This window comes from Mustelus asterias, chromosome 3, assembly GCF_964213995.1.
Source record: "Mustelus asterias chromosome 3, sMusAst1.hap1.1, whole genome shotgun sequence".
Classification (NCBI taxonomy): domain Eukaryota; kingdom Metazoa; phylum Chordata; class Chondrichthyes; order Carcharhiniformes; family Triakidae; genus Mustelus; species Mustelus asterias.
This window is the reverse complement of record NC_135803.1, coordinates 20,910,969-20,938,931: the sequence shown is the minus strand read 5'-3', so window position 1 is coordinate 20,938,931 and position 27,963 is coordinate 20,910,969. Positions and strand designations below refer to the sequence as shown.

Sequence of the window (27,963 nt, the reverse complement as noted above, 5' to 3'; positions counted from 1 at the left end):
ATCGAATGGGTAGTCAACATCTTTCCTACCGGCTTAGCAGATCCTACTTTGCCCCAGTTTTCATCATTTTGAAGAACACTAGATGGTCCATTTGCTTTCTGATGATTGATATGATTCTTTGAATTTTCTGCCCTGAGATATGGTTGTCTTCCATTTAGCTGCTAAATGATAAAATGCATCTTAAAATATTGACAAAAATTTTCATCCAAATTTGGATTATGTATTTCTACGTCAACAAAACACTTCAAACCAATTTAACAATGTCTTTACAAGATTAATCTTGGTGACTTCTAGAACTGGAAAAGCAGTAAAAGAATCTTGGAATCCAGTTTACAGTATCAAAGACCTCAATTACATCGATGAAAATTTGATCCTTCTGACACAAATGCTGCATATTACATTAATGGTGACTTAACACATGGCTGCATTGCCACCAACTTCACACAAATCCAGACCCAAATCACGGTTTGCTGTGATGATCAAACTAGTCCAGACAGTCTAGCAGAATCTAGGTGTGTGGAAAACACACTGAAAAGCCCCATCATAAACAGGAACTGATGAGAGGCCACACGACACCAGCTTATGGTCCAACAGGTTTAGTTGAAATCACAAGCTTTTGGAGCGCTGCTCCTTAGTCAGGTGAAGTCTACTTGTGCATGAAGATGTTGGTGTATTGGGATGGTCCCCATGGCTGTCCCATGTGTCTGGATGAAAAACTGGTTGTCAAAGGTGAAGCCGTTGTGGCCAAGGATGAAGTAGATGGGTTGTAGGGTGGCATCTGGAGATTGGCTGTTGTTGGTGTTGAGGCTGCTGCAGCAGTGCTGTTGTCATGTGGGATGTTGGTGTAGAGTGCTGAGACGGCCATTGTGATGAGGAATGATCCTGGCTCGACTGGTCCGTGGGTGCTGAGTTTCTGTAAGAAGTCTGTAGTATCGCGACAAAAGCTGAGGGTTCCTTGTATGATGGGTTTCAGATGTCCTTGATGTAACCTCAACTGGCGAAGGAGCAATGCTCCGAAAGCTTGTGATTTCAAATAAACCTGTTGGATTATAACCTGGTGTCATGTGAGCTCTCAGCTCGTCCAGCCCAGTCCCTGCATCTCCACATAATAAACAGGAACTGATGGATCATGTAAATCCAATATCCAAACAATCAGAAAACTTTATAAATGGATTAGAGTCCTCTTGCCATATTTGAGCATTCAAATGCTCCTGTTGCATTTTTAAAAATGACTACCCTCATTAGCAGTTCTGTATCTTTCTAAATGAATTTCAAAGCCGAAATATAAACTACTATATTAACCAGCAGAATGAGAGAATTCAGTGAGGTTTGTGTTAGTAGGAAAATCGGCCACACACCTGTTGAATAATAAGGGTTCAAATGAAAAGACTCAAATCATTAAAAGGTAGCAATGCTTTAGCAAGAGCATAACAAATAAAAACCAAAGGTTCATTTTCTAGAGGAATAGAATTGAAAAGCAGAGAAGTCATGGTAAATTTGTATCAAAAGCTTGGTTAATCACACTTAAGGGCACTGTGCATAGTTCTGGTCTCCATTTTATAAAAGGGTTACGGGCTCTTGGAAAGGTGCAGAAAAGATTCACAAGAATAAATGAACTGAGAAGTAATACCGTTCAAGAAACATTGAACAGCCCGGAGCTCTTTTCTCTAGAAAACTGAAAGCAGAGGGGTGACCAGATAGAATCTTCAAAATCATGCAAGTATTTGTTAGGGTAGTCAGAGGAAATGTTTCCACCTATGGGAAAGACCAAAACCAGGGATCATAAATGTAAATTAGTCACTAATAAATCTAATAAGGAATCCAGGAGAAACTTTTTTTACTTAGAAAATGATTAGAATGTGGTACTTGCAACCACAAGGAAATTGAGGCAAATAGCGAGATGTTAGAAAAACATGAGAAAGGAATAAAATGTTATGCTGACAGACGTAAACACTGGCATTTACAAGTTGGTCACATTGCAAAACACATTTCAACTCAAGCAAGGCAACAAAGGCAGGAAACACTCAAGCAGGACAGAGAGCATTTGTTGAAAGAATGGGCGAGTTAACATGTTACGCACAGATTCCTCATCAAAACGCTTGCTAATCCTTGTATTGCAGTATTTGCACTTGAAAGTAAATTCATCTGTTCTCTCGAGGTACTGACTGACCAGTTGAGTGTTGCCAGCATTTTCTATTTCAAGTTTGCAGCATCTGCAGTTTTTTGGTTTTTTTGTCCAGTCAGTTCATTAACATTTGCATTTCTTTACCTGTGTAGGTACAAATAGTGAGCGTGGGGAGTGGTTCAGGCCTCCTGTTGACACTTTCTGAGCACCAGACTGTGAGGAAGGATACATTGCATGTTGAGGTATAGGTGCTGGCTGTGGCTTTAATAATGTTGCTGCTTTCTGGCCTCCAAACTCCAAGCGGTTACCATGACTGAGGTTGATTAAGGCACACTTTGGGAGTCTATAACCTCGACCAGGAGAGCATCTAAAGACAAATGTAATGCAAATCTGAGTCAACCTAATTCCCATTTAAAGATATCCAGCAAACTTCTTTAAAGTATAAATATTGTAAGGCAATAAATGCAGCGATGCTAGCACCTGCAATATTTCATTAATAAAATAAAATCAAAGCAAAACTAATCCACGTCAAATGATCTTTCCATTCAACATAAAGGAAATCAAGGTTGATTTTCACTTTATTTTCCTCATTAAAGAAATTATTTTCTAACCTAGTAAATCTATGAATAAAGACACAAATATAGTGCTAATCAATCTGCGCAAGGAAGACAAATTCAAGTATTTACCCTAAAGAGCCAACTATATTCGTGTATACAAACCTTATAAGAAGTCCACTTGGAAATTCGTCATCAAATAATACTTCATAAAATTCATCAGATTCTCTCTCAGCTACACAACAGAAAAGACAAGTTCAAAATATTGTTGAAAAGAACTGCAGCAGACCTCAAACAAATACATTAAGAATTTAGCAACAAAAGGATTGCCTTCACTTTAACTGATTAATAAATTAGACTATATAGTTCCAGCCCAAAATGAGGACTGTTTTGAACACAACTTAAAGTTTATATATTCTTGAACATTACAATGCTCAAAAATGGTGGTGGGAGCAGGGGTTGAGATGGGACTGGAAAATAAGGCATTTTGATTAGTTGTTCATAACCAGAAATTGTATTAGTCCCATTATTTATTTGCTTTTAATTAAAAATAATGCTGATCCAATCAATGTACTGCGCAAAAATGGTTGACTAAAGAAATAGCAATTTCCCCAAACTAAAATGGGTTTTAAATGATTGAGTTTGGAAAAGAAAATAATTTTTCAATATTTAATTTGAATTGTACAGTTCCTAGTTGTATCACCTATATAGTCACCCACATTAATGGAGAAAGATGCACATTAAGGTGCAAGGAGCTGGTGGAAAATTCCAGAAGGTAATAATTTTAAAAAATAACTGTGCAGGATGCTGAACATTTGCAGCAATCTGATCTAAATCTAAGAGTTACCAGAATTATGAATGCTGCTGGCATCAGGTAAGAATACATAATGGAAACAGCAGCTTGATGTGGGAAATAAGAAAGAGACACATGCACAGACAGACAGACTAGGAAGTGGGCAAAACGTGTGAATCTGTCAGATGTCACATTAAGAAAATTTCAGAATACTTTTGGATTAATTCTATATATAGAAACAATACACACCAAATGGGGTGAGATCTTACGGTTACAGACAGCAAAAATGCTAAAAGCACACAATAAAAAGAAACAATAAATGAAAAAGACAAACAGAAAACAGAGAACAAGGAACAGTACAGCACAAGAACAGGCCCTTTGGCCCACCAAGTCTGTGCCGACACAGATGCCTCTCTAATTTAATATTTTCTTGCTTCTACGTGGTCCATATCCCTGCCTATTCATGTATCTATCCAGTTGCCTCTTGAACATTGTTCTAGAATCGACTTCCACCACCTCCTCCAGCAGCACGTTCCAGGCATTCACCACCCCGTGTGAAAAACTTGCCCCTCACATCTCTTTAAAATTTTACCCTTCTCAACCTATGCCCCCAAGTAATTGACCCTTCAACCTTGTGAAAAAGACTCGATCCACTCCATCCAAGCCCGTCATAATCTTGTAAACCTCTATCAGGTCCCCTCTCATCCTCCAACGCTCCAATGAAAACAATCCAAGTTTATTCAACCTTTCTTCATAGTCCATATCCTCCAAACCAGGCAACATCCTGGTAAATCTCTTCTGCACCCTCTCCAATGCATCAACAACCTTCTCGTACTGTGGCATCCAGATTTGTACACAATACTCCAAATGCAGCCTAACCAAAGTCTTATACAGCTGCAACATGATTTTCCAATTACTATCCTCAACGCCCCGACCGATGAAGGCCAGCATGTCATACGCCTTCTTGACCACCTTGTCCACCTGAGTTGGCACCTTCAGGGAACTATTTCTAAGTATTTCTAAGGGCTCTACCATTAATGAATACATTCCTTCTGCAGCAGACCTTCCAAATCGCATCACCTCACGTTTGTCCGAGTTAAATTCCATCTGCCATCTTTCAGCCCAGGTCTCCAGCCGGTTTACATCCTGCTGTATCCTCTGACAATCCTCCTCACTATCCGCTCCCCCAATTTTTGTATCATCTGCAAATTTACTAATCAGACCTACATTTTCCTCCAAATCATTTATATATATTACAAACAACAGAGGCCCCAGAGAATTCCAATTGCTAGGTCAAATGAATTCTGTACGTAGAGTCATAGAAGTTTACAGCACGGAAACAGGCCCTTCAACTCAACTTGTCCATGCCGCCCCTTTTTTTTAAAAAACCCCTAAGCCAGTCCCAATTGCCCACATTTGGCTCCTATCCCGCTTATACCCATCTTACTCTAAACACTTTTTAAAAGACAAAATTGTACCCATCTCTACTACCACCTCTGGCAGCTTGTTCCAGACACTCACCACCCTCTGTGAAAAAATTGCCCCGCTGGACCCTTTGTATTTCTCCCCTCTCACCTCAAACCTATGCCCTCTAGTTTTAGACTCCCCTACCTTTGGAAAAGATATCTAGCTGATCTATGCCCCTCATTATTTTATAGACCTCTATAAGATCACCCCTAAGCGTCCTACACTCCAGAGAAAAAAGTTCCCAGTCTATCCAGCCTCTCCTTATAACTCAAACCATCAAGTCCCAGTAGCATCCTAGTAAATATTTTCTGCACTCTTTCGTGGCTTGGCTTAATACAATTATGAACATAAGGAAGTTTTAAAGAAGAGAAACTATCAAATAGGAAACAGTAGAATATCTACAAAGAGAATTAGTTTTTAGAATGGTATTTGGTCTCAACAATTAATAGAGACACAATTCCCATAAACAGCCTCGAGTGAAGAAAATCTCTAGCTTTATCAAACTGAAATCATAACAGTTCACAAGCAAGTGGAACAAACGGGTCTAAAAAGTCACAAGTGTTCAGTTGAAATAAATCAAGATTTGCATTCTCCCCATCTGAACCCATAGCTTTTAATTTTCTCTAAGTATTATATTCCTTAAAATTTCACCTCCTTTCATTCCTATGATGGTTCCTCGAAGACCAACGGGAACAGAGAAGTCCTCCCTCACATTCACAACACGATCAAATAAAAGGTATTCTGCATCTTTGTCTGGAACTATACCATATTGCTGCTCCAGAGGCTGTGTAGGGAAATAAAAACTTAGAAAGAAAAAAGAACCTTGAAAATTCCCAGGTGTTTAAAATGCAGTTTAACTTATGAAAAGGAAAAGTAGTTTCACACATTTTATTTAGAAATACAACAAAGCTTCAAACTTCTGAAATTCTATAAGACTCCCACTTGTACTATTTTAATATTTTCACAAATGCCTTTTGATTTTGATCATCATAGCTCATCTGATCCACTATGATCTGAATCCATCTATCCCAGGTGAAAGCCTGCTTTCTCTCTATCTCCCTTTTTGAATAGCAGCTTACATTAGCTACCCTCCAATGGGTCACTATGTGGGAAATTCAGACCAAAGATTTTCATATCAGTAATCAACAGTAGAGCTTAATGGGCTATTTGCATCATCAACTCTTTAGCAAGACACTACATGCCACTAGAGTTCTCAATGAAATGTTACTCAGTATTGTGGTGCTAGAATTGGAACAAGGACCTCTTGTGAATGGACATCAATTTTTGCTGGAAATTACGTTTTTGCTGAACATCAAGTTGCCAGCCATATCAATAAAGCCTATTAGCTCAAAGTGGTTCTACGGATGCTGCCTGAATGCCGGTTTCCATTATTGTCTGCCTTTATTTCATCTGCAGTCTTCTGCTTTTAACTTAAAATCCTAACTTTGTTTTGTCACTAGTTTTTCCATGGCCACATTATCTCACTAATACAGTGCCACATGTTAAACTTTCATAACGGCTACACAACTATTATCCTTCCTTCCCATAGCAGTTCAGACCAGAAGTCATCATACTGGACTGTAATTTTAAAAGTACATTTGGATACACACTGTCTGGTATGCAATGCAAACAACAAAATTGGAAATTTGTCAAAGGAAACATAACTTTGTACGGTGAGATCGATCTGTAGGATAATACTGGAAACTTTTCCAGCCATGCTGAAAAAGTACTACCTCACAGTTATTACATACTATTTAACAACAGATCAATAACTGGTAGAATTAGTCTTGCCTGTTTTTCCTCTCACTCTTGCTTCAGGTAGATAACCAGCTTTAGAATGTTTCGCAAAATCTTACTTGGTGATGGGAGAATTTTCTTTGTTCAGTACTTATCGCATAAATGTTAATGTAATTGTCACATGCATTATATTATTAATATAGACAAAAATAATCTCCCCCAGGTCAGAATTTTGGTTTGAAGATTCTTCATTGTCCAATGGCACCACCATTCACTGACATGGAGAAGTAGGCAAAAGGCATGTTAGTTGCAAAAACTCTCCTGCAATTAGACAAACAGTATACTTTGATTGAACAGGATAATTCAACTTACCCTGTATAACAAATGTGGTTTCACAGTCACTCTTACTTTCTTGTTACTTCTTCTTTGCTAAGAATAATAATGATGACATTGGCATTAATACTTAGAGAAAATTAATTGTTCCATTCAAAATAAATACACTGGAACCACTTGATTTCTGTTCAAAGTACTCGCATGCTTTAAAATCCAACATTAAAAAAGAAATTTTGGATTGCTTTGTTAAAATGAATAGGTTACTGCATATTCATCTCAATGGAATTAGGTACTAGAATTACATATAGCAGATAATGAAGGCAATAGTGAGCTAAGGCACTATAAAATGGCACATCTTGGGGCAAAGTTCTTCACAATTGCTATGTAATTTGGGAGTGAGTGGTGAGACCAAAGCTGGAGTAGCGTGTACAGTATTGGTCTCCTTATTTAAGGAAATACGTATTAGAAGCCGTTCGGAGAAGGTTTGCTGGACTAATACCAGAAATGGGTGGGTTGTCTTACAAGAAAAGGTTGGATATGTTAGGTTTATATATGTATTGTAGTTTAGAAGAGTAAGAGGTAACTTGATTGCAATTTTTTAAATCCTTAGGGGTATTCAGAGGGTAGATGTGGAGAGGATGTTTCCTCTTGTGACAGAATCTAGAACTAGGGGGTCACTGTTTAAATACAAAGGGTCCCGCATTTAAGACAGCAACGAGACAAATATTTCTCTCAGAGGGTCATGAATCTTTCAAACTAGTGTATTTGACTATTTTTAAGGCAGAGTTAGACAGATTCTTAATTAAAAAGGGGGTGAAAGGTTTGAATGTGGGGTTGAGGTTACAATCAGATCAGCCATGATCTTATTGAATGGTGGAGCAATGGGGCCAAATGACCTACTCCTGTTCCTAATTCATATGTAAATACATTTATTGGCAGCTGTTTGGCAGCAGCAGAGATACACAGAACTGGGAACAGCTCCACCAACGCCCTTCTTGATTAGACGTTTAACTAAGTAGGGGAAACTTTTCTTGCAGGAGTTGAAATGCAGGTATATAGGAATGGGAGGTAAATAGAAAAAGGACCAAAAGAAATTCTGATTGGATTCTCTGATACCAATTTGTAAAATTGTGTAATGTAACCAGACAGATCAGCATTAGGTTCAGTATATGCCTTGATCTTACTTAACAGGGGCACAAGAGGGGTGCAATGACAGGCAGGGAAAAAACAGAATCAACTAGCCTTCTAATTCCTCTGGTCACTGTCCGGTGACCTGGGAAATGCATGTGTTGATAGAGACCAAATGAGAACAGGGTCCATAGCCTGTCAACATTCATATATTAAGAGTAGCAACTCAAGATAAATACCTTGCATCTTTCTACCTCCTCTTCAATCTTTTCAACAACTGCTTCATCAAGAAGGTTCAAGTCACATGATGCTCTTGACAAACTACTGACAGGATGCATCTTCAACCAGGCTCCAATTTCTTGGACCTTTTCAGGACTGTTTAAATTTAAATGCAATTTTTAAAGTTGTACACTTAGCTATATGCATAGTACGAAAGCATTACTTAGTGCCTTATTAAAATCAACAGACGAACTAAAGTACTAGATCAACAGACTAGCAAGTTACAGGTTTCAGCTATGGCTTAGGTTGAGTCAATTTGGTCTCAGCTGGACTTACAATTGGACAAGAAGCAAAAAAATATTTTACCAACATACCTTGGTATCCATTTCAGTTTACCATTCAGCCACCTACGTTAAATAAGCTTGTATGCTTTAAAATTTTATATTTTGAATAGTTAGCCCCATATATGAAGAGCAATACTTAGATGAAGTGCTACGGTTGGAGTTTTACAAGTGAAGTTAGGAAATACCTTTACATGAAAAAAGTGGTACAAGTTTGAAATTATTCTCTGTAAACAGCAGTTGATACTAGGGGCGGCATGGTGGCTAGCACGGCTCACAGTGCCAGGGACTCAGGTTAGATTCTGGCCTAGGGTGACTGTCTGTGCGGAGTTTGCATGTTCTCCCAGTCTGCGTGGGTTTCCTCCGGGTGCTCTGGTTTCCTCCCACAGTCCAAAGATGTTCAGGTTAGGTGGACTGGCCACGCTAAATTACTCCTTAGTGTCCTAAGGTGTGTAGGTTAGGTGGATTAGCCATGGTAAATGTGTGGGGTTACGGAGATAGGATGGGCCTGGGTAGGATGCTCTTTTGGAGATTTAATGGACCAAATGGCCTTTTCTGCACTGTAGGGATTCTGTGCATTTAAAGTATTAGATCAACAGACCAGCAAGTTACAGGTGTCAGCTATGGTCTAGGTTGAGTCAATTTGCATTTTAAATCTTATATTGACAGAATTTTGCAATCAAAATATTAAGGGATGTGGGATAAAGGAGTTATTCACAGATCGGCCATGATCTCATTAAATGGCAGAACTGGATCAAGGGGCTAAACAGTCTACTCCTGTTCCTATGGAATCAAACCTTAGCATGTGGTGAGAATATTGGAAATTTTAGTGGGCAAGATAATTAAACCCTCAATTAAATTTGCCCCAAAGATAATGTTTAAAACACTTGAAAGATTATAATGAGAAAGGTCAAAGTATCTGCAGCTAAATTGAAATTAAACCATGCAATCTTGGTAAAATAATCTCACCCATTTACATCATCTCCAGACCAAATGTTGTCCTCATAGTACAAATCTTCCTGACTGTTTTGGGCAATGTAGCTTATTAATTCTGGGAACCTAAAACACAAAAGACAGCTTACATCTGGTCAAAAAGTACTCTTTGCCCCAACAATTTAAAAGGTATTCAATTATATAGTTTTCTTTAACAACAAAACAAATTCTGAGTGAAGAAACCAAAGGGTCATAGAAAGGGGTTGTTAGGATGCTAGATCAGAACTTCAATATATTAGGAAGCCAGACTTGACCCCAACAATTTTTCTATTTTGACATAAATGCATGTATAAGATGTTTTGCTCCAGGCGTGATTCTACTGACAAACTAGGGAGCTTTTATCAAAACAACTTTATTTAACATGCAGATTAACTATAACAAATGAATTAGCTTAGCCGTTAACAGTTGAATACTTAAAATGAAAGGAAACAATTCTAAGTTTTAACTTACCATATCAGTTTCAACTAAACAACGTTTCTCTTATAGACTTAAAACATACTTTAAACAGTTAGCAAAACACAGGCATACTTGTTTTAACCTTTGTTAATTGTCTTGGAGCTTTCAGAGAGAGGGAATGACTTTCAGCAGCTTTTAGAAAACCTCTGACTTCAAGCAATTCTCAGTCAGAACTCCACTTAAAAACTACTTAACAAATCATGGCATACTTGCTTTGATTGGGGTAGCAGCCCTGGAGCTTTCAGAAAACCTCTGGAGAGAGTATCTTCTTTCTACCAGCTCCAGACAGCAACTGCTCTTTATTTTAAAATGAAAATGAAACGGTTTTCCTACAGGCCTAGCTACTCCCATTTCTAGCATCACATGACTCTACCCCTGTATACTTCACTCACCTTATTACTTTAATGAAAAAACACCCCAATAAGCTGTTAAATAAACACTTACATGGCTATAATGAGCAATTATCCTGCTCTCTCTGCATCTACTGCATTCCTGCCAGACAAACTAACTGCTTGTAACAAAACACTAAGCAGTCTTCCTTAAATATAAAATATATTAATAGCACATATCAGAGTACAGGAGGCTACTGAAATTCAGTTAATTGGGGATATTTTGGTCCTAGCTCCTAACTGGAGCTGACTACATCTTTCTGCTTTCTCCCCAAATACTTTTATACACTTTATTTTTAAATACTTGTTCAATATTAAATATCATCCATACTCAATGACCATTGTACCAAAGCACTATAATTACATACAATTAAATTCTGAGTTAATGACTCTAAATTCTTTTAATTTCCCATCTTTATTCATTTAATGCTAATCATCAGTCTAATGGCCCAGTTAGCATCAAGAGAACGATCTAACGTATGGCACGCAAAAAACAATACTTTTCACTGTATATTAATACATGTGGCAATAATAAATCAGATCAAATCAAATAAAGTGTGATTATCTGGTGAATAATTGTGTTGGAATGACAGGGCACCAACATCCAAAATTCCAAAAGTATATTTCTAATCTCAGCCAAAGTTGACTGGGTATTCCCAAATACAAAGGAAAAGTACTTCTGAAATGTCATTTGTCAGAAGCACAAGAGTTAATTTGCACAAAGTTAAGTCCCACACACAGCAATGAGAAAATCAGCAGATAATCTGTTTGTGATGTTGGTTGAGGGAAAAATATTGGTATGGACACTAGTAACTGCCCTGCTCTTTTCCAAATGGTGACATAGGATCTTTTACATCCAATGCAGTCCAAATCCCAGAGCTAATTAGAAATTTGAGCATTAAGAGGTTTCATCATATTAGCCAGGTGTAGTGGCAATCCATGCTTATGATAACACAAGCATTCATGTACCCTGTGTTAAATATCAATCAGGGGAATAATACAGGTGCATTACACTGGACCAAATTCTCCACTGGATTGAGTACTCAAGAACTAAAGAATCCTGCCTTACATCAGCAATTGATTTTTTTTAAAAGCTTGAGACTTGGATTCAATCTTAGAATAGGCACCTGTGGAGTTCTGGTTCTACAAAAGCACACCTTCAATTAAATAAAGCATTTTGCCCCAGGTAAACAAGGTTAGATGTCACAATTACTAAAATATTGAATTATATATACACAACAAAATCATCATTTACCTCTCTAGATATTCACTCAGAACCTGTTCAACTGCAGATGAATACAGCCATTCATTCCCAACTTTCTTTGTGTAACCAGGTACTTCTTCATTCTTTTTATTAAACTTCAGGTTCAGCCCCACATTTATTTTCTGTTCTCCAAGAGGACTGGTAAAATAAAGATTTTAAGATGATTAAACCAAAGTAATGTTTATATTCTGCAATTTCAGGTGCCCTTAAAATTCTATTAGCGTTACGTACTTACAAATCTGGTTGTGTGTGTATATAATGTGATGTAATTCCTCCAAAATCACAATCAAGTAGAATTCTGCGTTTCAACTGCCTTGTCATCATTCTTTCACAGGACATGCTGAGAATATCACACCTTTCATTCCAGACTCATCCATTACCATCCCTGGATATGAACTGTCCCATAGGAAGAACAGACCAATCCAAAAGGCACCATACAGTGGCATACCATCAGAAACCCACTGACTCTGACTACACTTCCTGCTGCCTCGGCAAAGCAGCCAACATAAATAAGGACCCCACACACCCTGGATATTCTCTCTTCCATCGGGAAAAAGATACAAAAGTCTGACTCAAGAACAGTTTCTTCCCTGCTGCCATCAGACTTTTGAACGGACCTACCTTGCATTAAGTTGATCTTTCTCTACACCCTAGCTATGACTGTAACACTGCATTCTGCACTCTTTCATTTCCTTCTCTATGAACAGTATGCTTTGTCTGTATAGTGTGCAAGAAACAATACTTTCCACTGTATGCTAATACATGTGACAATAATAAATCAAGTCAAATCAAAAGTGCCCCTGGAGTCCTCAATATAGACTCCAAACCCCATGAAATCTCATTATGTCAGGTCAAACTCAGACAAGGGAAAGTTCTGCTGATTACCACCTACCACCCTTCCTCAGCTGATGAATCAGTGTTCCTCCAAGTGGAACATCACCTGAAAAAAATAATGATGGCAGAAGGACACAGAATGCACTCCGAATGGGGGACTTCAATGTCCTTCACCAATAGTGGTTCTGACCCAGTAGCTAGCTGCCAGTCTGGGCTAGTGCTGAGGGAACCAATAAGATGAAAAACCTACCTGATCTTGTTCGCACCAGTCTACCTGTCACAGATGCATCAGTCCATGACAGCATTAGCAGGTGTGACCATTGCAAGTTTTTGTGGAGAAGAAATTCCATTTTCTTACTGAAAAAGCCCTCCATCATGTTTTGTCACTACCAAAGTGCTAAGTGGGATAGATTCAGAACTAATCCTGCAGCTCAAAATTGGGCATGGATGAGGTGCTTTGGGTCATCACTAGCAGCAGAATTGTATTCAACCAGTCTATAACCTTAAGGTCAAGCAATTTTCCTCACTCTACTGTTGCCATCAAGCCAGGGAATCAATCCCAGTTCAACAATGTTAGAGTATAACATCATGCCAGGACCAACACCAGTGCACTGAAACACAGAAGTGCCCACTTGATGAAGCTACACAGGACAGCATGGGTTTCCTCCCAGGTTAGGAGGATTGGCCACGATCAATGTGCAGGGTTACAGGAATAGGACGGGGAGTGGGCCCATACAGAGTGCTCTTTCGGAGGGTCAGTGCAGATTTGATGGGCCGAATGGCCTCCTTCTGCACTGCAGGGATTGTAGAGATTCTATGAATTGTATGGATTACATACATGCCAGATAGCAAAAACAAGAGTTGCGATCCCACAATCAACTCATCAGATCAAAGCTATGTAGTCCTGAAATATGCATAAATGGTGTTGGGCAATTAAAGAAACAGGAGGAGGTGGCACGATGAACACACTATCGTCAGTGGTTTTGCAGCCCAATACATTAATACAAGCTTTTGCACAGAAAGAGCTGGACAACATTCGGTTTGGACTGATAAGCGGCAAACAGCATCTGTGCCAAGTTCCCAGCAAAACCATCTCAAACCATACACCGCCCTTAATATTCAGTGTTATTTCCATTTACAAATTTCCCATCACCAACATCCTAGGAGTCGCCATTAACCAGAAACTTAATTGGACCAGTCACATAAATACTGTCATTATAGGAGCAGGTCAGAGGTTGGGTATTTTGCTGCAAATGAGGCATCTTCTGACTCCCAAAGCTTTGCTACTGTTCTCTCATTGAGAAAGCAAGTCAGGAGTGTGATGGAATATTCTCCATCTGCTTGGATGAGTGCAGCTCAATACTGAAGAAACTCCACAACATCCAAGATATAGCAGCTGCCTTGTTCAGCATCCTATCCACCACCTTAAACAATTCATTCACTCCACCTACCAATGTAGTGACAGCAACGTGTACCATTCATAAGATGTATTACAGCAACTTGCCAAGGTTTCTTTGACAGCAGTTCCTGTTTTCCCAACCTCTGCTACTCCGGATAACAGAAACAAGCGCATGGGAACGACACCATCAAATTGCACCCCAAGTTTACACATCAGTCTCGCTTGGAAATATATCACTGTTCCTGCACTGATGCTGGGGCAAGATCCTGCAACATCGTGACAGACCGTGGGAGCACCTTCACTGCAAAGAATGCAGTGGTTCAAGGCGGCAGTTCACTGCCATCTTTCCAAGGGAAATTAGGGATGGGCAATAAATGCTGGTCTTGCCAATGATGCCGATATCCCACAAATGAAGAAAAATGAATCATTAACTCCAAATATCTTCAGTTGACAAGTCACATATCTCACCTCGCACATTTACCAGCTTGAGATGACAGCAGCACATTTTAGATGCAGAAAATATGGATAAAACTTCCACCTCCTTCACCAAAGTGAAGAGTGGAGAGCTGAGCTATTAGCAAGTGTTTATGAATGCAACTCTTGGATCAAGTATTCTTGAATGCACCGTGACAGCCTATGACTATTTATCCAATTTTTCAATGAGGAAGCAGTCAATGCATCATCATTAATATTATTTCCATGTCACAGCAAGTCAAAGAATAGTCTAACAAAATAAAAAGAGTAGTAAACAGAAAATATAAGTAAAGGCAAGCTTACTTTTGCTTTGATCCTCTTCCAATAAACAGGCTTCCTGTCAACCTTGACACAAGATACCCAGTAACTCCAAGACGACTGGCCAAGACGTATCCTGGGTTGTATTTTGTAGAATATTTCTGAAACAAATTAGAAAATTGAAATGCCACAATACAAATATCTGGTTCAAAATAAAATTAATCAACATAATTTTTCAAATTTTTGAAATGAGGAGTCATGATTCAAGGTAAAGGAGTAAAAATCAAGGAAAGCATAGACCCAAGGCTAGTCCGGAAAGAAGTGACATTGTCTCAACATTAGAGGGGAGGATTGGAAATCATATTGCTCTCTTTTGGTCTGGAAAAGGAGCATGATGATTGACTGTTAGCTATTTGCAAGAGGCAATCTGATATTCACTGTGTAAGCATTTACATTTGCTTTGACATACACTATACGACTTCCAAGTTGACAACACAATAGGTGAGTTAAGGTACAGAGCAACTGGGATACATCAAGCCATTAAATTACATTATGGAGAAAGAATTTACTACATTTTAACAAGTGTGTCCATTTAGTTGCTGCAGCTGTGTAGAAATTATTGTCTGAAATGAGTGTTGTAAAAGTGTGTATCAGTGATATTGAATTGAATTGTGCACAAGATTAAGAGTGCAAATTAACATTTCATACTTACGTGCTGGTTTTGTATAATGCCATCTAGCTGTGGCTCACATGGAACGATGAAAACCACACGGATTCTCCCATCTCCGACAACGTCAGAAGAGTCTTGAACCTATCAAGATATTCAAGCTATATGTTTAGTTGCAACTTTAATTTTCTTCAACACAGGATACATGACATTCTTGACCAATGTATTTCAGTTAACTAGCATACAAACAGGTGCACATGAGAAAATAGAATTTGTGACTGACAGACCAAAATGAAAAGGCTTGCATTTTCGCATCTGGAGAGCTACTAGCAATTCACATCAAATTAATGACTTCCTGAAGTCGAGTCACTGTTTGGTAGCCAAACAAAGCTATTAATTCACAAAAGAGTAAGACTCTCCAAAAAACAGTGTGTGAAATTATCAGATAATTGTGTTTTGGGCAAGAGGTAATATTGACCAGGATTCTCGGAGAACGTTAGATCTTGTATGTGATGGATTTTTTTGTCTACCTCAAAAGAAAGGCAAGATCTCAGTTTAATGGTTCAGTTGAAAGACAATATCCTCCAATAATACAGCAGTCCATGAGTACTGCAATGAAGTTTCACCCTTCATTACGCATTCAGGTCTTGGGAGTGGGGCTTGAGACGCAATCATTTGACTCGGGGAGAGTCCTACCACCTGGCCAAACTGACAAAGAACCGAAAGTAGGTTCATTCATGTTCAAAGCAGAATGTCAACTTGGCTTTGTTGAAAGCATCCTTGTCTCGAAGTCAAAAGGTTACAGGCCTCAAGATCTATTGCTAACACACATGAACATACCAATGCAGTATTGTGGAATGCTGAACTGTCAGAGGAGACATTGAATTGAGCCATCATTCCCTGCTCAGCCAAATGCTGGATTTCTCAGTACAACGTGAAGAACCACAAGATGATCTGCCCTGTACCCTGTACAAGAGGTCACCTTCATTCAAAACAATCAAAAATAGGTAAACTGAATATTCACCTGGTTACTCTTTCTAAGATTTTCCAATTTGGAATATGGCTGTTTTGTCTATCCAAGTCAAGTCACGACACTTCAGAAGTAACTCACCGTATGAAGTGTTTTGAGATGTTTATGTGATAAGATCCCTTTGCATCTGCCTGCTCAAGTAAAATACTTAATTTTTCCAAATGTGTGTAAAGCTAATACAGAGTATAATACTATTCATGCATAAATGCTGATCAGTAGATTAGTTAATAATGGGTTGGAGCCCATTGCTGAGCTTTAGTCCCATGGAGACAGGTTGCACTTCAATATCTTGCCAAAGTGGCCACCTTTCACACACAGGCTCTTCATTCTGTATTGTTGCTATTTGTAAATTGGGACATCACAGCGGATTGTAATTCTTTCCCCACTCACTGTCCACAAACACAGAGTGATCAGAAACTCCAGATAAATGTCCCTACACTCCTCCCCTACTACCTCCATCCCTCCGGTAGAGATGTTTTTTGTGGTACGTGTGCCATTATTCCAGCCAAGATCAAAGCACAGAATTTGAGAACTCCACATCAAAAATTAACTAACCTCTCCCATGCAGCCATAGTAGGGCGATCCCATCATGAACACTTTAATTCTGGGTGGGAACAATTCATCCAATGAACTGAAGTGAGAGAAACTGGAATCAAATGAGTTAAGATCCTGAAAAAGATATTTTAAAAAGTTAAAATTTCTCAAATAAATCACTATCAGAGATTTCATAACTTTCACAATCAGAGTTAAATCTTTGTAATTAGACATAAGAAATAGGAGGAGCAGACTGTATGGCCCCTCGAGCCTGCTCCACCATTATGATCATGGCTGAACTTTTACGACTCCATTTGCCCATCCTATTACCATACCCCTCGATTCCCTTAGCGCTTAAGAATAAATCAATCTGTTTTGAATAGACAAAGCAACTGCACATTCACAACCCACTGGAGTAGAATTCCAAAGATTGCAATCCACAATAATGGCCCACAATCTTAATACATTCCAGCATTTTTCCTACTAATTTTATCTGGCTATCTGGCCTATAATTCACCCTGTTCTCTCTCTCCCTCATTTCTTTAAGACCAGGGTTACATTTTCTATCTTCCAGTCCACAAGGTCCATTTTAGAAGCTATGAAATTTGGAAGATCAAAACTAGTGCACCCACCATCTCTGCAGCCACCTCTTAAATCAATTGAATGCAATTCACCAGGTGCAGGGATTTGTCATCTTTTAGAACTAATAATTGATTATATTTTTTTCTTCACTAATACTAATTACTTTGTTTCTCACTCTCATTAGACTCTGGGATTCCTTAATTTATGTTCTGCATGTCTCCTACTGTGAAGAGAGGCATAAAATATTTGCTTAATGCTCCTGCCCTTTCCTTATTCCTCAATATTATTTCTACTAACTCGGAGGGCACCACGTTTACTTTCGTTCTGCTCTTCCTTCTTACATACTTGCAGCAGCTTTTACAATCCGTTTTGATATTTCTTGCTGGTTCAGGTTCATGTCCCATTTTCTCCTTCTACCTTAGTTTCTTGGTCATCCTTTGCTGATTTTTAAAACCTTTCCAATCAAGTTTACTTCTCTTCTTTGGTAACATTATAAGCCTCTTTTAAAAAAAAAAATCTAATACCGCATTTAACTTCTCCAGTTATTCACAGCTGTATATATGTGAAAAGAAAATTGTATTTTAAACTTTAAGAATCGGTAAAACCAAAGCAGTGTGTTAAAACGCCACACCAACAAACAAAGCATAAATATTATTTGATTAGCAGCACCGAGCTCTTTATTTTTGAATTCCTACCCTCACAATGGTCTGGTGAGCAAATGGTAGTACTTGCTTTGACCATTCCTTCTCCAAGGTAACTTCACCATTATGGCCAAATACGTATCGACGCCCAGTGAGGAGCTGTGCATATACAAGCACCGATGTTTCATTGATGAGGATTCCTTTCCTTTTGTGGTAACTGAAAAGTTTGATTTTAAAAAAAACATGAATTTAACAATCATCAAAAATAGTAAATAAATTCAGCTGGTTTGGAAAGTGGCCCGACAAAGAAAAATCTAATTACTCATAGTCATTCCATACAGCAAGGTTATTGCAATATTAAGAAAACAATACACATAAGCCACTATGGCATGTAATTACATAGCATATTTTATAATTAGAGCATTAGCTTATTTGACCATTCGAAAGATAATTTTTAAAAAATCATTGCAATTGAGACCTCATTCCGAGCAAAGTCTTAAAGCATATTTGCTCCATGCCTGTGTTTACTGTGTCCCATTATCATTGGGGAAAGCATGAAAGGGATAGAAAAAGTACTCCAAGGAACTTTCCAATTGTAGGTTTTATCATGCGTAACACATTCTGCATCACTTTCCTCAGATCAAACTTTGACAGCCATGCTAAAATATATATGCAGTACTGTGGACACCACTATGTCAATAAGCTTCATACATATTGTATGCATTTTATAAACAGCTGTAGTGCCATCTGGCTCCTGCTGGTGGCGACAAAGGGCCATGTGAATTTTGTATCCTTGTGTAAAGAATTTCACAGCACAGAAACAGGCTATTTGGCCCATCGGGTCTATGCTCTTCCTCGGCCTCCCTCCCACCTTACTTCATTTCAACACAAATTACTTACACATACTTCCAGACTGGAAAGTGCTTCCAAGTCCAAAATATGACTATCCTGCCATCCCTAGATTCTGCTTATAGCTGGATAAGGCCAAGCTGTCCATGATGCCTTTTGCAGTCCCAACCAAATAGTGCATTGATTGGCAGTGCATCTTGGTTTTCTCTGGCCACACAAACTACCAAAATGGTGCTTCAGATGACAATAACCTCCCAAGCTTTAGGGAGGATTGGGCCTTTCAGATTTTGAACACTATGACTGGACAATCCAACTGATTTAGTTCTCAATGGTCAAGTTTACCTATAGCTGGATAATATTCCTTCTTTGTAACTATAATGTATGAATTTAAATATTATGAATAAATATTATGAAAAAATAATCTGACATGCATAATTTACTTACAATTCAGATAGATTGTGTACTTCTCTATTCCACATGTTTCGTTCCGTGTCTCCAAGGTAAACTACCTTAGTGGGTGGTGGCGTTTTCCCAGTGTATACCTTTTGTACTCCTGCAGGTTCATCTAAAAAGTATCTATGAAATCAGATAAAACAGGCACAAAAATCAAGTCCCATTAGATTATACATAGTTAGCAGAAGAACTTGAAATTCCTTGATTTACTAACTTTGTTCTGTTAAACATTGATGACCCAATGCATAAAAATTAATCTGTAATGTCAATTTCTAAAGAAAACAGCCAACTGAACCCCTAGTGATTCAGCAGGAAAATCAAATGCTACAGTACTGAGTTTTTAGACCATGATAGTCACTGATTTGACTTCCAGCCCATTAAGCCTCCTGCTACAAAATTGTGCAAATGCTGATGCCAGATTTAGGGCTGGTTGGACTGCCTCTTCTCTCAGGCAAATGGCAAGCAGCTGGCAAATATCCAGACGAAATTGAAGTTGACAGCATTGGTGTTATTAGTTGCCCTAATCCTCGAGTGTCAATCCAAAGCAGAATTTGCTGGGAAACGCATTACGACGTGCCACAGCGATTATATTGATTTTCCAAAGAGCTTGGGTGTGGTGCTGCCATTCAGAAGTGGACCAGTCGTGTACACAGGACATTATCATATGGCCATATTTGACTGACCAATATTAGAAACAGAAAGAGTAATTAAACAAGCCACAGCACTAGCGAAACAGATCTTAACAGGGGAGATGTAGCTGATTTTGTTATTGTTGAATTGCTCTCCCAAGCTACTGTAAAGTTAACCAGTTGCTATTCTGCCATGATGTACTGAACTTCTACAGATGCACCATAGAAAGCATTCTTTCTGGTTGCATCACAGCTTGGTATGGTTCCTGCTCTGCCCAAGACTACAAAAGGTCGTGAATATAGCCCAACCCATCACACAAACCAGCCTCCCATCCATTGACACTGTCTACACTTCCTGCTGCCTCGGCAAAGCAGCCAGCATAATTAAGGCCCCACACACCCCAGACATTCTCTCTTCCACCTTCTTCCGTCGGGAAAAAGATACAAAAGTCTGAGGTCACCTACCAACCGATTCAAGAACAGCTTCTTCCCTGCTGCTGTCAGACTTTTCAATGGATCTACCTTGCATTAAGTTGATCTTTCTCTACACCCTAGCTATGCCTGTAACACTACATTCTGCACTCTCTCCTTGCCTTCTCTATGAACGATATGTTTTGTCTGTATAGCACGCAAGAAACAATACTTTTCACTGTATGTTAATACACGTGACAATAATAAATCAAATCAAATGAAGCATTTGGATTTTAGAATTTTAATACAACAATTCCACCCAAATACAAAAATCTTAAAGAACCCATGAGACTGGATCCAATGGCTAGCTTCAAGCTTCTTGCATTAAAAAAATGTAATACTTCAATCACTTGACATACCAATTTTGATTTTGTCCTTGGCATTCCCAAGGGTCCAGAAATTTACTGGAGAATTTCAGTCCCAAACCCACTTTACTTCTGTGAATAAATTGCGAAACTGAGCTCCCATTCTAATTATTAAAATTTTGAAATGACACACATCGTTACTACAATAAAGTTAACAGAATCCACACCGGTTGGTGAATCAAAACTAAGACACAGAACCATTTCTCGCTGAGAGAATTAATTGACTTTGTTCAGTATCAACACTCGTCACCTACACCCAGTGACCCAGCTAACCCCTAGTTGTGTTCAAATTTTAAAAAATTCATTCATGGGACATGGGCGTCACAGGCTGGCCAGTATTTATTGCCCATCCCTAAATAGCCATCATCTGTTTCCCTTAACAATGTAATTCACATTATCAATTACACTGTTATAGTTTCAGACATTGACATATTCTATTGGGTGATAATCCAAGAAAGCAACTGGTTACAATATGCAGTCACCAGTCACAGCTTTTAACGGTTCTGCAGCTTCTGGGGTGAACACAATTTCCGTGCCGAGAACTGACTTCTGTAATCAGTTGAGCATAATTTTGTCTTAAGAACATAAGAACATAAGAAATAGGAGCAGGAGTAGGCCATCTAGCCCCTCGAGCCTGCCCCGCCATTCAATAAGATCATGGCTGATCTGACGTGGATCAGTACCACTTACCCGCCTGATCCCCATAACCCTTAATTCCCTTACCGATCAGGAATCCATCCATCCGCGCTTTAAACATATTCAGCGAGGTAGCCTCCACCACCTCAGTGGGCAGAGAATTCCAGAGATTCACCACCCTCTGGGAGAAGAAGTTCCTCCTCAACTCTGTCTTAAACCGACCCCCCTTTATTTTGAGGCTGTGTCCTCTAGTTTTAACTTCCTTACTAAGTGGAAAGAATCTCTCCGCCTCCACCCTATCCAGCCCCCGCATTATCTTATAAGTCTCCATAAGATCCCCCCTCATCCTTCTAAACTCCAACGAGTACAAACCCAATCTCCTCAGCCTCTCCTCATAATCCAAACCCCTCATCTCCGGTATCAACCTGGTGAACCTTCTCTGCACTCCCTCCAATGCCAATATATCCTTCCTCATATAAGGGGACCAATACTGCACACAGTATTCCAGCTGCGGCCTCACCAATGCCCTGTACAGGTGCATCAAGACATCCCTGCTTTTATATTCTATGATGTGGAGATGCCGGCGTTGGACTGGGGTAAACACAGTAAGAAGTTTAACAACACCAGGTTAAAGTCCAACAGGTTTATTTGGTAGCAAAAGCCACACAAGCTTTCGAGGCTCTGAGCCCCTTCTTCAGGTGAGTGGGAATTCTGTTCACAAACAGAACTTATAAGACACAGACTCAATTTACATGAATAATGGTTGGAATGCGAATACTTACAACTAATCCAGTCTTTAAGAAACAAAACAATGGGAGTGGGGAGAGCATCAAGACAGGCTAAAAAGATGTGTATTGTCTCCAGACAAGACAGCCAGTGAAACTCTGCAGGTCCACGCAACTGTGGGAGTTACAAATAGTGTGACATAAATTCTGATTCTAGGATCGCATGATAAAGACTCAGGAGGAAAAAAGCAGAAATATTTATGTGAAATAGTGTGACATAAACCCAATATCCCGGTTGAGGCCGTCCTTGTGTGTGCGGAACCTGGCTATCAGTTTCTGCTCCGCGACTCTGCGCTGTCGTGTGTCGCGAAGGCCGCCTTGGAGAACGCTTACCCGAATATCAGAGGCCGAATGCCCGTGACCGCTGAAGTGCTCCCCAACAGGAAGAGAACAGTCTTGCCTGGTGATTGTCGAGCGGTGTTCATTCATCCGTTGTCGCAGCGTGCTGATATTCGGGTAAGCGTTCGGGCGTTCTCCAAGGCGGCCTTCGCGACACACGACAGCGCAGAGTCGCGGAGCAGAAACTGATAGCCAGGTTCCGCACACACAAGGACGGCCTCAACCGGGATATTGGGTTTATGTCACACTATTTCACATAAATATTTCTGCTTTTTTCCTCCTGAGTCTTTATCATGCGATCCTAGAATCAGAATTTATGTCACACTATTTGTAACTCCCACAGTTGCGTGGACCTGCAGAGTTTCACTGGCTGTCTTGTCTGGAGACAATACACATCTTTTTAGCCTGTCTTGATGCTCTCCCCACTCCCATTGTTTTGTTTCTTAAAGACTGGATTAGTTGTAAGTATTCGCATTCCAACCATTATTCATGTAAATTGAGTCTGTGTCTTATAAGTTCTGTTTGTGAACAGAATTCCCACTCACCTGAAGAAGGGGCTCAGAGCCTCGAAAGCTTGTGTGGCTTTTGCTACCAAATAAACCTGTTGGACTTTAACCTGGTGTTGTTAAACTTCTTACTTTATATTCTATCCCCCTCGCAATATAGGCCAACATCCCATTTGCCTTCTTGATCACCTGTTGTACCTGCAGACTGGGCTTTTGCGTCTCATGCACAAGGACCCCCAGGTCCCTTTGCACGGTAGCATGTTTTAATTTGTTTCCATTGAGATAGTAATCCCATTTGTTATTATTTCCTCCAAAGTGTATAACCTCGCATTTATCAACGTTATACTCCATTTGCCATATCCTCGCCCACTCACTCAGCCTGTCCAAATCTCTCTGCAGATCTTCTCCGTCCTCCACACGATTCACTTTTCCACTTATCTTTGTGTCGTCTGCAAACTTCGTTACCCTACACTCCGTCCCCTCCTCCAGATCATCTATATAAATGGTAAACAGTTGCGGCCCGAGTACCGATCCCTGCGGCACGCCACTAGTTACCTTCCTCCAACCGGAAAAACACCCATTTATTCCGACTCTTTGCTTCCTGTCGGATAGCCAGTCCCCAATCCACTTTAACACACTACCCCCAACTCCGTGTGCCCTAATCTTCTTCAGCAGCCTTTTATGGGGCACCTTATCAAACGCCTTTTGGAAATCCAAAAACACCGCATCCACCGGTTCTCCTCCATCAACCGCCCTAGTCACATCTTCATAAAAATCCAACATGTTCGTCAAGCACGACTTTCCCCTCATGAATCCATGCTGCGTCTGATTGATCGAACCATTTCTATCCAGATGCCCTGCTATCTCCTCTTTAATAATGGATTCCAGCATTTTCCCTACTACAGACGTTAAGCTGACCGGCCTATAGTTACCCGCCTTTTGTCTCCTTCCTTTTTTAAACAGCGGCGTAACATTAGCCGTTTTCCAATCAACCGGCACTACCCCAGAATGCAACGAGTTTTGATAAATAATCACTAACGCATCCACTATTACCTCTGACATTTCTTTCAATACCCTGGGATGCATTCCATCCGGACCCGGGGACTTATCCACCTTCAGTCCCATTAGTCTACCCAGCACTGCCTCTCTGGTAACATTAATTGTATTAAGTATTTCTCCTGCTGCCAACCCTCTATCGTTAATATTTGGCAAACTATTTGTGTCCTCCACCGTGAAGACCGACACAAAAAACTTATTTAAAGACTCAGCCATTTCCTCATTTCCCACTATTAACTCCCCCCTCTCGTCCTCCAAGGGTCCAACATTCACTCTAGCCACTCTATTCCTTTTTATATATTTATAAAAACTTTTACTATCATTTTTTATATTAATTGCTAGCCTAGCTTCATAGTCTATCCTTCCTTTCTTTATCGCATTCTTAGTCTCTCTTTGTTGTTTCTTAAATTTTTCCCAATCACTTGTTTCTCCACTATTTTTGGCCACTCTGTACGCAGCTGTTTTTATTTTAATACTCTCCTTTATTTCCTTCGTTATCCACGGCTGGTTCTCCCTTTTCTTACAATCCTTGTTTTTTGCTGGAATATATTTTTGCTGAGAACTGAAAAGGATCTCCTTAAAAATCCTCCACTGTTCCTCAGCTATCCTACCTGCCATCCTGCTCTCCCAGTCTACCTTAGCCAATTCATCCCTCATCCTATCATATTTCCCTCTGTTCAAACAGAGGACACTGGTTTGAGACCAAACTTTCTCCTCTTCCATCTGAATCAGAAATTCGACCATATTGTGGTCACTAGACCCAAGAGGGTCCTTCACAATAAGATCCTTAATTCTACCTACCTCGTTACACAATACCAGATCCAAAATAGCTCGTTCCCTCGTCGGTTCCGTAACATGCTGCTCAAGGAAACTATCCCGACAGCATTCTAAGAACTCTTCCTCCATTCCACCCTTACCGACTTGAGTCTGCCAGTCAATGAGCATGTTGAAGTCCCCCATGATTATTGCCGTTCCGTTTTTACACGCATCCCTTATCTGCTTGTTTATAGCCCTCCCTACCTCAACATTATTATTTGGGGGCCTATATACCACACCTACTAGTGTCTTTCTCCCTCTATTATTCCTCATCTCTACCCATAATGATTCCACGTTTTGTTCCTCAGAGCCTATGTCATCCCTCAGTACTACCCTGATATTATCTCTTATTAATAGCGCGACCCCACCACCTTTTCCTTCCTGTCTATTCTTCCTAAATGCCTGATACCCCTGGATATTCATCTCCCAGTCCTGGTCACCTTTCAGCCACGTTTCTGTAATGGCCACCAGATCGTACCCACTTGTGCTGATTTGCACCATCAACTCATTCACCTTGTTCCGAATGCTTCGTGCATTCAGGCAAAGTGTCCTTATTCCAGCTTTTATCTGGACCCGCTTTGATGAGTCGCGAACACCCTCTCCCTCTACTCCCTTATCTAAATTACCGCCTTCATTCACTTGCACCCTCTCCTCTACCATTAATTTTGTAATTCCCCTTACCCCTGCATCCTCCCCCCCATCAATTAGTTCCTTGATCCTAGTCAACTCTTCTAGCTCCCCTCCCCCCAACCTATCTAGTTTAAATTCTCCCCAGTAGCCTTAGCCAACCTACCGGCCAGGATATTGGTCCCCGTGTGATTCAAGTTCCACCCGTTTTTTGTATACAGATCACCCCTGCCCCTAAAGAGGTCCCAATGGTCCAGGAACCTGAATCCCTGCCCCCTGCACCAGTCCCTCAGCCACACATTCATCCTCCACCTCACTCCATTCCTGCCCTCACCTTCCCGTGGCACAGGCAGTAATCCTGAGATTACTACCTTTGCTTTCCTCTTTCTCAGCTGTCTCCCTAATTCCCTGTACTCCCTTTTCATGACCCCTTCTCCCTTCCTACCCACATCAGCGGTCCCAATATGTACCGCTACCTCAGGCTCCTCTCCCTCCCACCTCAGGATTTCCGGGACGCGACTAGCGACATCCTGGATCCCGGCCCCAGGGAGGCAGACCACCATGCGAGAATCCCGCCTCCCTCCGCAGAAACGCCTGTCTGTCCCCTTCACCATCGAGTCCCCGATTAATACCGCCTTCCTCCTCTTTTCCTTAGCCCTCTGAGTTACAGGGCTGGACTCCACTGCGGAGGCACGGCCACTGCTGCTTCCCCCAGGCGGGCTGTCCCCCCAGCAGTACTCAAGCAGGAGTACTTGTTGTGCAGGGGCAAATCCACCGGGGTGCTCTCAACCACCCTAGCCTTACCCTTCCTGGCCGTCACCCACTTGGCCTCCTCCCGTGGCCCTGGTGTGACCACCTGATGATAGCTCTTGTCTATCACCTCCTCATTCTCCCTCATCAGCCTAAGATCCTCGAGCTGTAGTTCCAGCTCCCTAACACGGTCTCTCAGGAACCGCAGCTCGACACACCCCTCACAGATGTGGATGTCCGGGAGGCAAGATGCCTCCAGGACCTCCCACATCCTACACTGGGAACAACGTCTTACGTCATAGCACTGCCCCAATTGACAACTCACACAAATCCAGCAAAAACTACAATAAATTCGGCTTTGAAAACAGGTCGTCTATGATTATAGTGGACTGGCATAAGTGGTTCGATAAATCTTCATATGGCGTAAAAGCTAGCGATTTCCTGTAACACTGCGTGAGAATAATGCAAATTTCGGGACTTGATGGATTGAGTTATAAGGAGAGGCTGAATAGACTGGGACTTTTTTCTCTGGAGCGTAGGAGGCTGAGGGGTGATCTTATAGAGGTCTATAAAATAATGAGGGGCATAGACAAGGTAGGTAGCCAATATCTTTTCCCAAAGGTAGGGGAGTCTAAAACTAGAGGGCATAAGTTTAAGGTGAGAGGGGAGAGATACAAAAATGTCCAGAGAGGCAATTTTTTCACACAGAGGGTGGTGAGTGTCTGGAACAAGCTGCCAGAGATAGTACTAGAGGCAGGTACAATTTTGTCTTTTAAAAAGCATTTAGATAGTTACATGGGTACGATGGGTATAGAGGGATATGGGCCAAATGTGGGCAATTGGGATTAGCTTAGGGGTTTTAAAAAAAAGGGCGACATGGACAAGTTGGGCCGAAGGGCCTGTTTCCATGCTGTAAACCTCTATGACTCTATGTAACTCACTCAGCAACCAATGCGGACTTTTGGGTGGGGGAAGAAAAAGTAGTTTTGAGGGAATTCTATCGTGCAAAATTGCCAACACCAAGATAAAAGCCAAGCTACAATATTAAATGCACTATCCTTTTTAAACTGCAGCTCAGATCAAGATATTCAATACTTACTTCATTTCTTGATCTGACACTGCAACAATTCGAGCTTCCTCAAGATAAGGCCAATTCAAAAACACAGGCCTCCCCAGTTCCTGATTAGCAACATCATCCACATTCTGAAAGGCAAAGAGGCATTTATAAACTAACCTTAAATATGTGGCTTTTAAATGTTTGACATATTTTGCTAGTGAAAGGCTAGAACAACCCTTATTCGTAGCACAGTGCAAAAATTCAAAAAGACATCGCTGAAATTTGACACCAAAATCACGTACACTTTGAATTCAGGAAGATCAAACCTAACGTTAAATTCGTTAAATATTGCTCATGATTAAATATTGCTCATGATTAAAATTTAAGTGATGGCAATTGCTTCTGA

At 40.3% G+C, this 27,963-nt stretch overlaps 1 protein-coding gene across 10 annotated transcripts in view; it reads right to left on the bottom strand.

Moving 5' to 3' along the window:
• xrn1 (5'-3' exoribonuclease 1) overlaps window positions 1-27,963 on the bottom strand; it is a 97,411-nt gene that overhangs the window by 28,604 nt on the left and 40,844 nt on the right. For 4 of the 10 annotated variants that reach the window (XM_078205615.1, XM_078205626.1, XM_078205644.1 and 1 more), the window contains exons 19-32: window positions 27,600-27,703; window positions 19,512-19,643; window positions 18,273-18,435; window positions 17,017-17,130; window positions 15,477-15,575; window positions 14,810-14,925; window positions 11,791-11,937; window positions 9,667-9,756; window positions 8,377-8,512; window positions 7,049-7,105; window positions 5,591-5,723; window positions 2,845-2,914; window positions 2,270-2,492; window positions 30-161 (exon numbers count right to left, since the gene is read on the bottom strand). In XM_078205615.1, coding sequence (XP_078061741.1) covers window positions 30-161; window positions 2,270-2,492; window positions 2,845-2,914; window positions 5,591-5,723; window positions 7,049-7,105; window positions 8,377-8,512; window positions 9,667-9,756; window positions 11,791-11,937; window positions 14,810-14,925; window positions 15,477-15,575; window positions 17,017-17,130; window positions 18,273-18,435; window positions 19,512-19,643; window positions 27,600-27,703 — 1,716 coding nt within the window. The remainder of the gene's footprint in view (window positions 1-29; window positions 162-2,269; window positions 2,493-2,844; window positions 2,915-5,590; window positions 5,724-7,048; window positions 7,106-8,376; window positions 8,513-9,666; window positions 9,757-11,790; window positions 11,938-14,809; window positions 14,926-15,476; window positions 15,576-17,016; window positions 17,131-18,272; window positions 18,436-19,511; window positions 19,644-27,599; window positions 27,704-27,963) is intronic. The other 6 variants (XM_078205622.1, XM_078205635.1, XM_078205664.1 and 3 more) reach the window with 2 other exon arrangements.